Raw genomic sequence first — 15,768 nt, 5'->3', positions numbered from 1 at the left:
TATAAGTCGTCTTCCTGCAAATATTAGATAAATTCGTAGTGAACCGCAAAGGAAGGAAATATAATGCAATACGTAATAAAATTCCGAAAATCAATGTAAATTTATGGGGAAAAACTATATAAAATATAGGTAAAATAATGAGTTATCACACGGGTCGCTCATCGCTCAAGTGTAGGCACAAGGTGAGTATATATGTGAAAGATAGAAAGAAGTAAAGACACTCACCTAACTCGACCTATAAGAACATGTATGCAGTTAACATGAATAAAGTCTCTACAACCGTACATACGCATTCCAACCATACTAGTGACCAAGACATATGCCGAGGACTTACATTTGGGTAAGTGAGGTAATGGGTAAGAAGGGGCTAAGATGAATTTGGATATGTGGGGTTAATAGCCAGGCTAGCAACAACGAATCCAAATATTGAACTACATCCCAACTTCATACTCAATATAACAAAACAAAACGGCGCAAATTCCATGCACTCAACTCTCAATACACCAAAAACTGGTCAACTCCCCATAAAAAAAAAATAAATAAAACATGGGAGTGAAAATCATCCGTACAACTTATCGTTTTTTTTTTCTCTTTTTCACACATGTTTTTTTTTTCTTTTTCGTAATCCATTTTTTTTCATTCTTTTCTTCTCTTTTTTTTCTTTTTTATTCCCTTCAATTCTTCCACCATTTTCTGAATTCTGATAAAAGTAACCAAACTGCAGTAAAGCATTCCAAACAGCTACTCATTACTAGCTCGGCTAGGGTAAGAAAAATTATAGTATGTAGCTAAAAGGACAAAAGGCAATTTGGCTATGTGGGGCTCATGGGTAGAATTAAGTAAAGGGGAAATGCCTCTCCTAACATGCGTCACCATCCACAGACCGAATGCATACAGGTGTTAAGAAGACTAGACTCATGCTTATGCAAATTGATGTTACATGCCTTACAGAGAGTACTACTCACATCCTAAATGAAACCGGTCATGAATGTCACCAGTTTATGCTTGCTGATATGTGAGTCAAGTCTATTCGTTCAGATAAGAGAGAAACAAAAACTCGTAGATCATGCACATAATCATGCTAACTAAATGTCAAGAAAATGCAAGGCTAAGGTAAGGATTCAATGTAGCGTCAAAGTTCAAACGTTCCGACTGGAATTAAACGTGAAATTTTTTTGAAAGTGTTATGTGATTTTTCGAATTAAAACGACAATGCATGCGAAAAAAATAAACGTGCAAACGAAAATGCAAGAAAACATGCAGACACAGATATGGATGCATACCTCCCCAAACCAAACCGTACAATGCCCTCATTGTACCAAAAATATGGAAAGAAATGCAAACTAAGGAGAGAAGGATAAGTGGAGTCGGAGGACTTACAAAACGTCTTGAAAGGAGACCTCCCCAAACCGACCATGAGCATGGGAGGTCGAAGGAAGTCAAGCAGTAGCTTAACAGACGAAAATTAACGGCTGGAAGACGAAACCACTCGATCAAGTGGATTGGATTAGCTCGATCGAGTGAAATGGCATCAAAAGCTGCTCGATCCACTAGTACAGAAATGGCTTTTGGCTACGGTTAAAAAGCCCTTTTGGCCACGGTTCCACAACCGTGGTAAATCAGGGCGTTGCCTTAGATCAACAACCAACGGCTACGGTCATTAGCCGTAGCCAAATGTAAGTTTTGGCTACGGTCACTCATGTTAACCGTAGCCTTATGCTAATCTAAGGCTACGGTTATATATGTTAACCGTAGCCTTATGTTAATCTAAGACCACGGTTGTATCTTTTAGCCGTAGCCATATGTTAATATAAGGCAACGGTTGTATTTTTTAACCGTAGCCCTACATCATATTAATTTTTTTTTTAAAAAACGCTGGCTATACGTTTGTACAACCTATTATAGATCATCAGTCATATGGTAAACCTGGCCTCCTGCAACTCAAAATCAATCCCAATACTAGACAATATTCATAAAGATGCATACATTATCCGCTACAATTCCAAAAATACATTATCCGCGACAATTCCTAAAATAACCATAAAAGAGTAATTCTTGTGCCATTATCCGCTACAAATTAAAACTAAACCAATAACGTTTTTTGTGCCAATACATAATTACTAAAGAAGATTGTCCATAAAGTAAGTAGCCCACAAGTCTCGAACCTCGTTGATCTCTTCAATCGTATATGAAGCTTTTGATCCAAACCACTATCAATAAATCAAAGTACATACTTATTAGAATCAAAAAACAAAAGTTCAATATTTAATCCTACATTTTGACTAGTAGCTTAGTTAGATAGAATGAAAAATACCTTCTTATGATCTTTAATGTTCTGGTAGCGTCTCACTATATCTAACATGTACCGCATCACATAATAGCCACACTCTGTGCTTCTAGTTTGTTGATGACACTGTACCGAAAACATTTATTAAAAAAAGATTAAACAAAACCAAAATCACCATAAGCAAACAAACTACCAACAACAACTTATTGATTCCAACGCCATTGGAAAGTAGACTTCTTCAAGATTCTATCCGTATAAAGAACGTAATTTTTGTCTATGTAAAACTCCAGATATGAAGCAAACAAAATGACCCAATTCTGCCCAATTAGAAAGATTAGGGGCATTTTCGTCACAAAAACACAAATATAGAAGTTTGGTAGCAATTTTAAAAAAAGTGCTTTTAAAGGTAGTAATTTTTAAAAAATAATTTAAAAGGGAGTAAATTTTAAAAAGTTGTATATAAAAGGTAGTTTTTGATAATTTACACTAATATTTATAATTGATATGGACTTACAACAAGGTTACTCCATTTCATTGATAAGCCTGACTTCAATGTGGAGCCTGCCTTAGCCCTAAAAGATCGAAATGCACTGCGCCTCGAAAGAAGCAAAACAAAAGTATTAGTTAGTCATGATCACCCGTTCATCTCATTCTTTTTTTTCAATCATCAACCTAATCATGCATACTACCAACTATTACAGGCAAATTTTTTTGTCAAACCAGAACCGTTGATCAGTGAACAATATGACACATTTTAGCAAAAAAAATATAATATGCAAACACTTACATCTGTATCAAGTGCTTAAAGGAGACATCTCGCTTTGATGTTGCCTTTGGATCACAGAAATAGGCCTCATGAATTAACGGACAAATAACAGCTAGAAACCAGTGATCTCTGTCCAATAAAGGTAAAAAAAACAGAAATTCCACAAAGTTAGTCCTTACTCCTATGATCAAGGCGAATAGAGATTAAAAATGGTAGCAAGGATAAAGTTCATTTGCATAGGGTAGTTCAATGAGCATCTTATAGTTCTCTTGGCGTTGAAACAGCCTAATGGAATTAAAAACCTATGAAAAGCACATAACATAGCTGGCCATATTAATTCTAGACAAAATTGGTGCCCATTAATCAATTGCTAAAAACAAAATAGACAAAAAAGATAAGACTTACCCTTGACAAAATGGAGCAAATATGATACGAACACCACGCATCTTAAGCAAGCTGCACTCCACGTAATTCATTACTTCATCGTTGACTTCTTTATCAGTTCCCATCTGAGACATGATTGTCGGGCACAAAAATCCAACACTGGACATGCCTTCATGATTCTGCTCCTCACAAAACTTTTGTAAAAACCTTTGTACACATGAAAATAGCACCTTAAATACCAGGCTAAAAAGAATATATTATTATGTAAAATAAATTCATATTTATCTTACAGCATCCACACTTGAATAGATAACACATTTAAAAAGTCCATTCGAAAAAGTTGCATGATATCTTCTTCGGTGACAGACAAAGATTTATTCTCCTTCAAATGAAAAATCTTCGACGAGAGTACAACTTCAAACACCTTTGCCTCAGGCCTCATTAGCGCTAGGTAATCATGTAACTTTTGACATTCTATACTCATACTTGATATATACTCATCAAAGTTGGGCTTGATTGGTGATTTGATGCCAGAACTTTTCGACGCTTGTTTTCCCTTACTAGCGACTGATAGATTACCACCAGTAGAAGACTCCTATTTTAAAAATGTCATTATTAATAAAACCAAATAATAAAAAATGCCTGAAGTGAACTTAATTAAAGTTATATATGTATATATATTATTTGTACCTCCCCAACAATGATTTGTTCCTTTGGCCACTGAACAAAACTTCCTATTGCGTCACCTACACGTTCATGATATTTTGTAGGAAAAGGAAGTGGGGCAGTACCTTCCAAAATTTTATCAACGGAAACCCTTGCATTACCAATTAATAGCGGTGTACCATGAATGACCGGAATGCTATCTTCTGATGGTGGGTAAACTGTACCTATGGCAACGCTGAAAGTCTCTCCATCATGTATACAAGTTAGGCGACACTTAGTTGGCTCCTACAATATCGGAAGATTTATGTGTTAATAAAGATAATACAATATATACGACTAAGGGTACTAGTATGCTTTGATGGGAAGAACAACCCAACTCCATGTCGTCCTCAAATTGCAGCAACATAAAAAAAAAAAAAATTCTAACCCAAGTTATACTTCAAGGTCAGTAGTTATATGGAGTAGTACTTTGACTGCTCAATATTATTCAATTACATGACTAACTCAGAGAGCTCAAGTTGCGCATTTTCCATTCATCGAGGGAAGACTGTTACTTTTATAATTGTATGCAAGGTTTAAAGGCAAAGTTTAATTCTATATATGTAACTATGTAAGTAGACTTTTCTATCACAAAATATTCTAGTCACACACCTTAATTTCAGTAGGATTTGGTTGTCTTTCTTTGCTCATCTCTATGCTTTTCTCCGGGTTTGCCGATTGACAACTACCTTGGAGTTCATCCATATTTTCAGGTACTTTTAAGCCCATTAGCTTCAACATACCCACAGCCTCTTGTCGAGCCTCCTGTCGAATTAGAGAGCTTAAGGACTTTATAGTATCATTTCGTACTCTTTCAGTGATTTCGGCTACTTGTTGATCAGAAATCCCCACATCCCTATGAGAAGTTCCATGTGATGTACCAAACACATCCTTGATAGTAACTCCGCCTGGGAAACCTCTTACTCGACCAGAATGTTCCTTCTTTTTTAGACTACGTGACAAGACATCATCATACCTATGAGGAACAAATTCTCCTGACTTTACCTTCTTTCGCCATTCAACCTAGATTATTATTAAAAAAAAAAATAACATAAGAGATTATAAATAAAAAAATCAAGGCAAAGGAAGAAGTTGTTAGTGAAGGTTAAATCATTTCTGATGACAATAATGTGCTCATAAACTGGTTAAGAAAGGTCAGTTCAACACAGTTAAGTATCAAGTATATACCATTTCGTCTTGAACTTTTTGAATCTTCTCATCCGGAACTTCCCATCCGATGACTTAGTCCTTCCCTTTATCCAATACCAACTACGATCAATAACTTCATCAGAATTTGAAGATGAAGCTATCCACTCAGGAATCCTTTGATTGTATCCTCGTCTACCCATTACATGAGGATGCTCATTATGCTTTATACTTTCAATGGCTTTTTACTCTTCTCCTACATTAAAAGAAAATGAAGTAGAAATATGTTTAAAATAAGAATTACGGAATTATTTGGATGATAATATGATTACGAAAAAGAAATTACATAACTATGACAATTATCACCTTAAATTCATCTGACTCTCGGTAAGCTTTAAATTTCTCCCAATCAGCAGGCTCAATGAAACTATAACAATCAGCTGGGGAGTCATATTTTGGATGTTTATTTCGAATGTACTTTCTAGTCAATTTACCCTTGAAATCTCTCCACTTTGCTCCACAATTGATTAGTACGTCCTTCTTGTGTGTCTCATTGACTAAATATTTTGCCTGCGATAAAGAAATTGTAAGATGACACGATAAGTTATGACCAAACCATTACTTGCATCGAATTTGGACAGATCGGTTTAACGTAAAAAATCAGTTTTGCCAACAGTAATGACAACTACTCAACAACATTACTTGTTACCAGCATTTGGACGAAATAATTCACATAAAGGTCAGTTAGGGTCAAGTTCGTTTTCATCGAATCAACAGGACACATCGTTTTAATGTACTTCAATTCATTCATTGAAACTTATTGAGTAGGTCTGATTATTCTGATTCTGGTGCTGACACCATGACAACAAAAATAATAATAGCTAATATAAGACATGAACATAATACGTACCGAAATATCTTTCCAGAGCAAATTTTTAAGACTATCTTCTACATCTTTATCCCAGTCATCAAAGTTAATGTTCACTTGACATCGAACCTTCTTACCACAGTAGCTTGCAAATTTAGTTGCGTACCTCCCTGTTGGAAAACCAACTTTATCCCACTTTGTAGAAGAAACGGACCTTTATCCTCCTCCTTCTTTAAAGTAGTTGGTCCTCGAGTTCGCTTCTTTGTGCGAGTTTGCTTCTTTGTCTTATCTCCACACGAGTTTTCATTTGTCTTATCTCCACTGAAGCATCATGATCCTCCATCGTACAAAAACCTATACAGTAAAACATAGTCAGTCAATATAACAATATTTGGAGTATGAGGAACGCAACTTGTTGTGCTTCATGGAAGCACATAGTGACAAGATGAAGAAAAGAAGACCTGAAGACCTGATGTGGTTGTGGAAAGAATCAAGCTGCAAGTTAATCAAAGGATAATGGGGGTGTGGGATGTTCATCTAGATGTGTTAACAATGCTTGGTTTAATGAAATTAATAACCATTTACCAAAAATAAATAAACAATATAAAGTAGTAAAACCTGAAAATATTATAGTAAACATGTTATTGTATTAAACAGCATATCACTATCAATCATTTTAGCTTTAATAACGATAATATTAATTTCCTGTTTCATCTCTATCTTCCCAGATACCCTCATTATGATCTACTCGTACATAATTAGTTTCCAAGTTATCTTCAACCGGCATTGAAGGCAAACCCTCTGAAAATGGGGGAATATCATCAAAATCATCATATTCTTCCTCGTCCACTACATCATCCACTCCAAGAATACGTCTCTTGCCTTGAAGTACAACACACCACTTATCATTCAAAGGATCCGAAATATAGAACACTTGTTTTGCCTGTGAAGCCATAATAAGAGGCTCATTCTTGTAACCTTGCGTACTAAAATCAACCAGTGTGAAACCATACTCGTCTACACGAACACCTTTCTTATTTTCTGCCCATTTGCATTTAAACAATGGAATCATGAATGTTGTATACTGAAGTTCCCATATGTCCTCAATAATCCCATAATATGACATTTGATTACAAGTAGGTGTACCACTGCTAAATTCAGTAGACGAAGCTACTAAAGTAACTCCACTATTCTGCATTGTACTCTTGTTATCTTGACGCTTGGTATAAAAACAATACCCATTAATATCATAACCTTCATATGATTTTAATTCAGTATTGGGGCCATAAGCTAACCATTTAACAGTTTCACCAACTTCATTTGGTGTGCACGATAACTCAGCAAGTACTTTAACCCTAAACCATTTCACAAAAGACCTGTTGTGTTCTTCAACCAACCACTTGTCATTTTTTTTAGGGTATTTTGCCTTCAGTATTCTCATGTGCTCCTCTATGTAAGGATGAGCTTCTGTCAGATGTTGTAAGACAAGAAAGTGAGCATCATTAAGCTCTTGAGGATTAAGTGATACCCATTTTGCTCCGATAGTACCTTTACCCTGAAGCCTTCCTTCATGTCGAGACTTCGGTAGCCCAAACGGCTGCACACCAGCGAGATAGTCTGTGCAAAATCTTATAACCTCTGCCGCTATGTATCCTTCTACAATACTAGCATCTGGCCTATATCTATTGGTAGTGTACCCTTTCAAAACTCCCATATATCGCTCAAACGCATACATATCTCTTAAATGTACGGGGCCCAAAAGTTTAGCCTCTCTAACCAAATGAACAACCAAATGCACCGAAATATCAAAGAAAGAAGGGGGAAAATACATCTCGAATTGACACAAGGTTTCTACAATATCAGCTTGCAGCTTGTCTAGTGTGTCAGGATCAATCACCTTGCTATATATTGCATTAAAGAAAAAGCATGACTGGTAATAGCAACTCTCACGGGTTTTGGTAAAACAGATCGAATCGACACAGGTAAAAATTGTTGCATTAGCACATGATTATCATGAGACTTTAGTCCAATCAGTCGCAAATCTTTCATGGAAACAAGATTTTTCATGTTTGAACAATATCCATATGGTACCTTAATGCCACGAAGACACTCACATATAATAAATTTCTCCTTCTTAGACAATGTGTAGCAAGCAGGAGGAAGATATACACGTTTCCCTTTCTCTTGAGGTGCTAGCTCATTCCTTGTTCCCATTTCTTCGATGTCCTTCCTCGCCTTGTAGCCGTCTTTAGTCTTTCCAGGAATGTTGAGAAGAGTCCCAATAAGACTTTCGGCAACATTCTTTTCTACATGCATGATGTCTATACAATGTCTCACTGACATGTGTTGCCAATATGGAAGATTCCAGAATATAGACTTCTTCTTATATTTAGCATTCTTTTCAAATTTATTAGGCTTTCCAAAAACAACATTAATATCTTTGACTTGTTCATATACTTCATCTCCCTCTAGTGGAATAGGTGCCATTCCACTCTCTTTCTCTCCATTGAATGCCTTCTTCATCCTACGATAAGGGTGGTATCGAGACAAAAATCTTCGATGACCAGTATAAACATTCTTGCGACTATAGGTGAGACGAGGAGCTATGGTACCGTCATCACATATTGGACATGCCTTTTTCCCTTTCACCGAGTAACCAGATAAATTACCATATGCAGGAAAATCATTTATGGTACATAATAACATAGCACGCAGAGTGAAATCTTCTTTGGCAACTGCATCATACACCTTTACTCCTTCATTCCACAGTAATTTCAAATCATCAATGAGGGGCTCTAGATATACATCTATATCATTACCCGGTTGCTTTGGTCCTTGGATAAGAAGTGACAACATCAAGTATTTGCGCTTCATACACAAATAAGGGGGCAAGTTATAAACACAAAGAAGGACAGGCCATGTGCTATGTTGACTACTTAAAGTAGAGAACGGGTTCATCCCATCAGTGCAAAGGCCAAGTCGTAAATTTCTAACTTCATCACCAAATTCTGGAAACATTCTATCAATAGTTCTCCACTGAGGGGCATCTGCTGGATGTCTAAGTTTACCATCCTTTTTTCTCATGTCTGCATGCCACCTTAAGTTCCTCGCATCAATTAGATTGGCAAATAATCGTTTAAATCTTGGTATTATGGATAAATACCAAACCACTTTTGCAGCAGAGCCTTTCTTTTGTGGAGAATCATCGTCCTTATCTTTTAATCGATATCGTGATGTACCACATTTAGGACACTCCTGCAAATCCTTATATTCTTTGCGGTACAAAATGCAGTCTTTTGGACATGCATGAATTTTTTCATAGTCACAGCCTATTGGGCACATAATTTTCTTAGCCTCATAAGTGGATTTCGGAAGAACATGATCTTCCGGAAGCATGTCATTTAAGAGTTCTAATAATGATGTAAAACTCTTATCACTCCACTTATTTTCCACTTTTAAAGACATTAAGTTCATAACTGCAGACAATCGCGTAAATTTGTTACAGTTAGGATACAAAGGTTTCTCCGCATCACTGAGCAAACTCTCCAAAACTTTTTGGTCATCCTCAAAATTAACTTGCACATCCTCAATCAAGTCATTTACCCGATCCCTTTGAATATCTTCATCATCAATAACATATGTTGCTCTCTCTTCTCCACCCACTACAGTTTCAGTGGAAACAATCGACTCTCCATGAAATATCCAACGTGTGTAGTCTTTCATAAATCCACGTAAAACTAAGTGCTCAACACATATATCAGGAGTTAAAACTTTCTTTAAATTTTCACAATCAATACAAGGGCATAATATGCGTGTCTCTCCTTTTTTAATTGCATTCTCAGCAGCACATTTCACAAATATCTCCTTCACTAAAATCCTAAACTCGAGAGTAGAGCGTTTCATATTATACATCCAACTTCGGTCCATCTCTAAAAACAACAAAGAACACATTTAATCAACAAATAACGCAGGGAGAAGAAATTTTATTACTACAACACTAAAAGATTCAAGTGAGCACATAAAGCTAATTTTCGGTGTTGATTGTTAATTTGATTCATGTTTAACAAGAACTAGATAATTGAGAAAATTGTCCAATTTCATTGCCCTTTGCTCACAATATTTTCATGCAAATAGAAGTTATGAACTTGAACAAAAAAATTGTGGTCCAGTGAAAAGTGAAAAGACAATCGATAATCGTAAAATACACCTGATTAAACACAAGAGATTCTTGCCAAGTATACTAATTAAAAATAAAAGAAAACTTTAGCATATAATATTTAAAGTTGTTGCAAGTAAATTTATGGTTATGGTTGTGGTTTGTTTCTGCAAAATTTTAATTTAATGTTTGAGAGTTAGAGACCCAAAAGCAGAATGCCATTACAATCCATAAAAATTACTCCATAATAAGAAACAAAATGTTTAAAAATATCAGTATTGCTTAGTTACGGTTGTGAAATATTTTGTACGCAATCATTGTCTGATGAATTATTCTTGTGGGGAAGGAATTACTATAATTAATCTTAGATATTTGTTACGAAGTATATGAGTAAAGGGTAACACAAGGCTCTAAACTATCACATATTTTCAATTAAGGACCTCAATTATCTAAGTTTTCCATTAACTTTCTGAGTTATCACCAGGATAAGGACCTATACTATAGAAAAATTTTCAGTTAAGGAATTCAACTTTGAAATTATCCAGTTAAGGACCTCAACCTTAACACCGTTATATTTTCCGTTAGGATAAAGTTGATTCACGCTTTGCTCCTCTTATTCATAGCTAACCCCTTTGGTTGATCTCTCCCTGTTCTTGAAAAAATCATCATATATTTTTGCTCTCAACTCTCCTCCGTTTGCCTACTCGTATAAAACTTGCTAAAATTGGACAACTTTCATTATTTTTTATGCAAAAAAGTGTATGTGCAGCTGGTACGACCACAGGTTGCATCAAGTGGTGAGTGGACAACTTTCATCACATATAACTAACCATCAATTAATGAATACAACAGTTTAGAAAAGAATTTGAGAGGTTTGGTAAAATAAAGGAAGACTTAAACCGGGATAGAAGGAATACATACGAGTATACGACTAATGAAGAGTCTCAGTGTGGAGCATGAGAATGATTGATATTGTAAGAATAAGTTACATCAGTAACAAATGAAGCAAGAGTAATAAAGTTGGATTAAAATATTTTCTTTCAAGCACTAAAATATAAACAGAAGTGATTTCAGCATTTGGGTAAGAAGAAGAAGATAAAACACACATTTTAATTTATCAGAAAAGTAAAAGTTAACGAGAAAAATTAAGTGTTTGAGTAGAGATCCTTAAATCGTAAAGTTCTATAGTTGAATCTCGTAATTGGAAAAATTTTAATAGTATAGGTCCTTGTCTTAGTGTTAATTCTTAACTTTCTCATTACTATCATCCAATTTCACTAAAAGTCAAAAATATTGCCCCTTGTTTTAATTTATTTTGCAAGTCAGTGATCCCAATTCAAGTTCTCACTCTCCCCCATCTTGTATCAAAAATTCAAGCTAATCTATAAGGACTGTCAGCATTCTTTTTTAATCAAAATCGTCTTCCAATTAAAGGCAAGAAACTAGTTGATGCAATCAAAATGATATTCATGGACAAAGGAATAAAAATATACGGATTACAGAGGTAGGAAAATGGACATAGCACTATACAGTTGATGCAAAGGGAAGAAAGATATATTTTTTTGACAGCGAAATTTGTAGTCCCAAAATATGTGGGGAATTTCTAACATGCGAAATTTTGGTGTGGATTTGATAAATATATGATTCGTAGTATAATATACTTCGGAGTTAAAGGTAAGATAAGGATCCAAACTATTCATTTGTTTACAGTTAAGGCACTATACTATGGAATTTTCCAGTTAAAGAACAAATCCTAATCTGTTAAGTCTCCGTGTTAAGTTTTATTGAAATCATACTTTCTATATCTTTCTTCCCTTTTCATCAACTGATATCACACATGAACACTCGGACTTCAAATGACCATATAACAACCAATACATCCGTCCTAATCATTTGCTTAACATTTATAATCTCTCCAAGGGTAAATTTAATTCAACTAAATGTACCAAATGACCGGGACGGAGGGAGTAATATTCTAAAATCCAACCATACGAGTGAGTTGTATAACTATAACACCAAATTACTCAGTCGAATCAAAATATTTGATCAAACAACATAAATCATGAGCCCAAGCATCAATCTAAACTACCAAGTATCACAAATCATCAAAAAAATTAATACCCAACAATCTATACCTAAGTTAGAACACCTCATCGATTCATACCCAATTTCCAAAACCATTAAAAAAACATAAAAAAATGCATCCTTTATCATCAGAAACAATAACCAATCAATACCCACAACACAAAACATCAACTCTTGTATAAAAAAATCAGAAAATCTAAATAAACAAGTGTAATAAAAAGAGAGAGGGACGAACGAGAATTAGCCATGGATATTTCATTAGTTTCATCTGCAGGATGTCTAATTTTATGGAAGTAAGCTTACCCTAAATTAAATAATACACACCGAAATATAGTGACAATACAAGAACTAGATTCAATAATAAACTAGAATTTCTAAGCCCTAAATCCAAAAGAATAACACTAAAGATCAATTGCTTATACCAGATTAATTGCCCAGAATAAATCAGTTGCATATCCCCCTAAATAAGCTTACTCTAAATCAAATTAAGCAAAAAATTTAAATAAATAATCAAGAAGTACAGAAAAAATACCAGATTAATTGCCTAGAAGTCGTGGTGCAGGTGGCGTCGTGACCGTGGGCGTGAGCGCGTAAATCGGTGATGAGGCGGTGGTGTCGAGATGTGATAGAGAGTAATTTTTTTTAATTAGAAGGAAACTGTGATGAGGAAATATGTCTAGAATGTGTGTTTATTTGTTGAGTTTTTTTTTTTAAGAAATATAATATATTTAATTGTGAGTTTGAGGTAAGAGTGTTTAGATAAAGCAGCGCGAAAGTTATATGCTTGTGCGCCAAAATTTATTGTGATAAATGGCTATGGTTGATAAAAGAGCCGTTGCCTTAATTGTGTACCAAAATACATTTGGCTACGGTTTTTTAATGAACCGAAGCTTTTTATGTTTTTTTATATATTTAGCCACGGCTAGTTGCTAGCAACCGTAGCCGTTTACAATAGGCTACGGCTGTTTATCATGACCGTAGCCATTTGTACCCGCCTAATGTCATTTCTGTACTAGTGATCGAGCAAATTCTTACTCGATCGAGTGATCCGGGTTATGCAACTTGTCGATCGAGTACTGAAATCACTCGATCGAGTGAATATCATCTCAAAAGTGCTCGATCGAGTAGAAAAACTACTCGATCGAGTGACTGTACCTGCAAAACACGGATCAAAAGCAAGGAAAAACATAGGGTGCATAAAACAGCGTCTAAAGTTCAACGAAAAGCTAAAGGCAAATAAAAAGTTCCACAAAAATACAAAAAAAAAACGAGTCGGGTTGCCTCCGGAGAGCGCGAGTTTATGAGGTCCCGCACGACCTTTCGGCATCAATTAATCGGCGCATCTAGCTCGTCAATACAGGACTTCAACACGATTATCTGCTTCATTTGCCTCGTGATAATGCTTCACATATTGCCCATTCACCTTGAACCGATTTCCCTCGGGACCTTCTAGCTCAACGGATCCATATCTAGTAACAGCTGTCACCGTATAAGGACCACTCCACCTGGACTTCAGCTTGCCAGGAAACAATCGCAGTCGGGCATTAAACAGCAGCACCTTTTGCCCGATATGAAACTCCCGAGGTAGAATTCTTTTGTCATGCCATCTCTTCGTCTTTTCTTTATGAATGCGCGAGCTATCATATGCGTTAAGCCTAAATTCTTCCAACTCATCTAGCTGAAAAAGACGATTCTGACCACACAACATAGGATCAAAGTTAAGCTCACAAATTGCCCACCAAGCCTTACATTCCAACTCAACAGGTAAGTGACATGATTTCCCATAAATTAACATATAAGGCGATGCACCAATTGGTGTCTTAAAGGCAGTTATGTAGGCACATAATATGTCTTCTAATTTAGGACTCCAGTCCTTGTGTGATTTAGAAACTACCTTAGACAATATCTCTTTCAACTCGCGATTAGAGACCTCAACCTGACCACTAGTTTGGGGATGATACCCCAAACCACGCCGGTGTTGGACACCAACTTTAGACAAAATAGAAGTTAGTTTCTTTTCTTTAAAGTGGATTCCCCCATCACTAATGACGACCCTAGGGACACCAAATCGGGGAAATATGACCTTTTTAAACATTTTTATCACGGTCTTGGCATCACAATGAGGTGAGGCAATTGCCTCAACCCATTTCGACACATAATCTACATCCACTAAAATGTACCTGTTACCTTTACTAGACGGGAACGGTCCTTGGAAGTCAATGCCCCAGTCATCGAAAACCTCAACCTCTAAGATACCATTTTGTGGCATCTCATGTCTCTTTGAAATGTTCCCTGATCGTTGGCAAGTATCACAATCTGAAACAAAAGACTTAGCATCAGCAAACAAATTAAAGAAGGCCCATAAAAACAAGACTGAAGTACCTTAGCCACGGTGCACGATGGACCGTGGTGACCACCATATGAAGAGGAGTGACAGCCTTCCAGGACTACTTTGGCCTGCCACTGCGGAATACACCGTCTGTAGAGACCGTCTGCACATTCCTTAAATAAATAAGGATGGTGCCAAAAATACTGCGTAGCGTTATACAGAAAACGCTTCCTCTGCTGATGAGAAAGGTCAGGCGGCAGCTTGCCACTGACAACGAAGTTAGCTATATCTGAAGGAAATGTAGATTCATATACATGTTAACATACTCAAATATGTCAAAACTAATTTGTCATAAAATTAAAACGGATCTTATGCATGCAAACAATAATATAAATAGAGGAGAAATCATGTCCTTACATTGTAAATTTCGGCTATTAGGGCACAAGAGAGATCACCTTTCTCTTCTTGTTCTTGAGCTTTTCCAATGGAAGAATAAAGATCTAAGTGTAAGATCTCTCCCTATGTATTATACCCAAGGCTCCTCTTAATATAATTAATATTACAAATACTAGTTATAATATTAATCAAAGGTAGAAAATTGAACCAAAACTTTTATAAAACACTTATTTGTTTCGGTTTTTAAGAGAGAAGAAGAGAGGATTTTATCTCACTAGAAATCTCTATATTTGATGATAGAATAGCATGAATAATGATATACAACATTTTGTATATTATTAGGTAAAAATAAAACAAAAGCCATGATGGCTTTTGCCTTCTCAAAACCGGGTAAGAGGAGGGGTTTTGGGGAGCCAATGCATGAACACCTTTGTCTTCACAAGAATATTAGGGTTGCATGGCTAGGAATGTAGGTAATCATTGTGTTCTTATAATAATTAAACAAACACAATATTAGCTTCCACTAACCTTTTATTTCGGCACAATGGGTAATATAGAGTCCATATTATTTTTGTCAATTGTCTATATGTTACATGTCACATGTCACATATATTTGTTATGTAATTTTTATCATATCAAAAATCAA

At 35.7% G+C, this 15,768-nt stretch overlaps 2 protein-coding genes across 2 annotated transcripts in view; both read right to left on the bottom strand.

Annotated features, from left to right (window-relative positions):
• Positions 1-1,947: 1,947 nt before the first annotated feature.
• On the bottom strand, positions 1,948-5,491 carry LOC141627899 (uncharacterized). The gene is made up of 10 exons (XM_074441100.1): positions 5,426-5,491; positions 4,755-5,165; positions 4,265-4,388; positions 4,128-4,183; positions 3,728-4,032; positions 3,459-3,644; positions 3,075-3,182; positions 2,802-2,877; positions 2,315-2,413; positions 1,948-2,210 (listed from the first exon to the last, which is right to left on the bottom strand). Exons 1-10 carry the CDS (start codon positions 5,489-5,491, stop codon positions 2,121-2,123), a joined length of 1,521 nt encoding a protein of 506 aa, XP_074297201.1. The 3' UTR covers positions 1,948-2,120.
• Positions 5,492-6,853: 1,362 nt separating this feature from the next.
• LOC141627898 (uncharacterized) overlaps positions 6,854-15,768 on the bottom strand; it is a 49,438-nt gene continuing 40,523 nt past the window's right edge. The window contains exons 3-4 of the mRNA XM_074441099.1: positions 8,177-10,085; positions 6,854-8,057 (exon numbers count right to left, since the gene is read on the bottom strand). Coding sequence (XP_074297200.1) covers positions 6,854-8,057; positions 8,177-10,085 — 3,113 coding nt within the window. The remainder of the gene's footprint in view (positions 8,058-8,176; positions 10,086-15,768) is intronic.

The sequence above is a fragment of the Silene latifolia genome, chromosome Y, assembly GCF_048544455.1.
Source record: "Silene latifolia isolate original U9 population chromosome Y, ASM4854445v1, whole genome shotgun sequence".
NCBI lineage: Eukaryota > Viridiplantae > Streptophyta > Magnoliopsida > Caryophyllales > Caryophyllaceae > Silene > Silene latifolia.
Note: the sequence above shows the minus strand (reverse complement) of the source record. Positions and strands in the feature narration are given on the sequence as shown.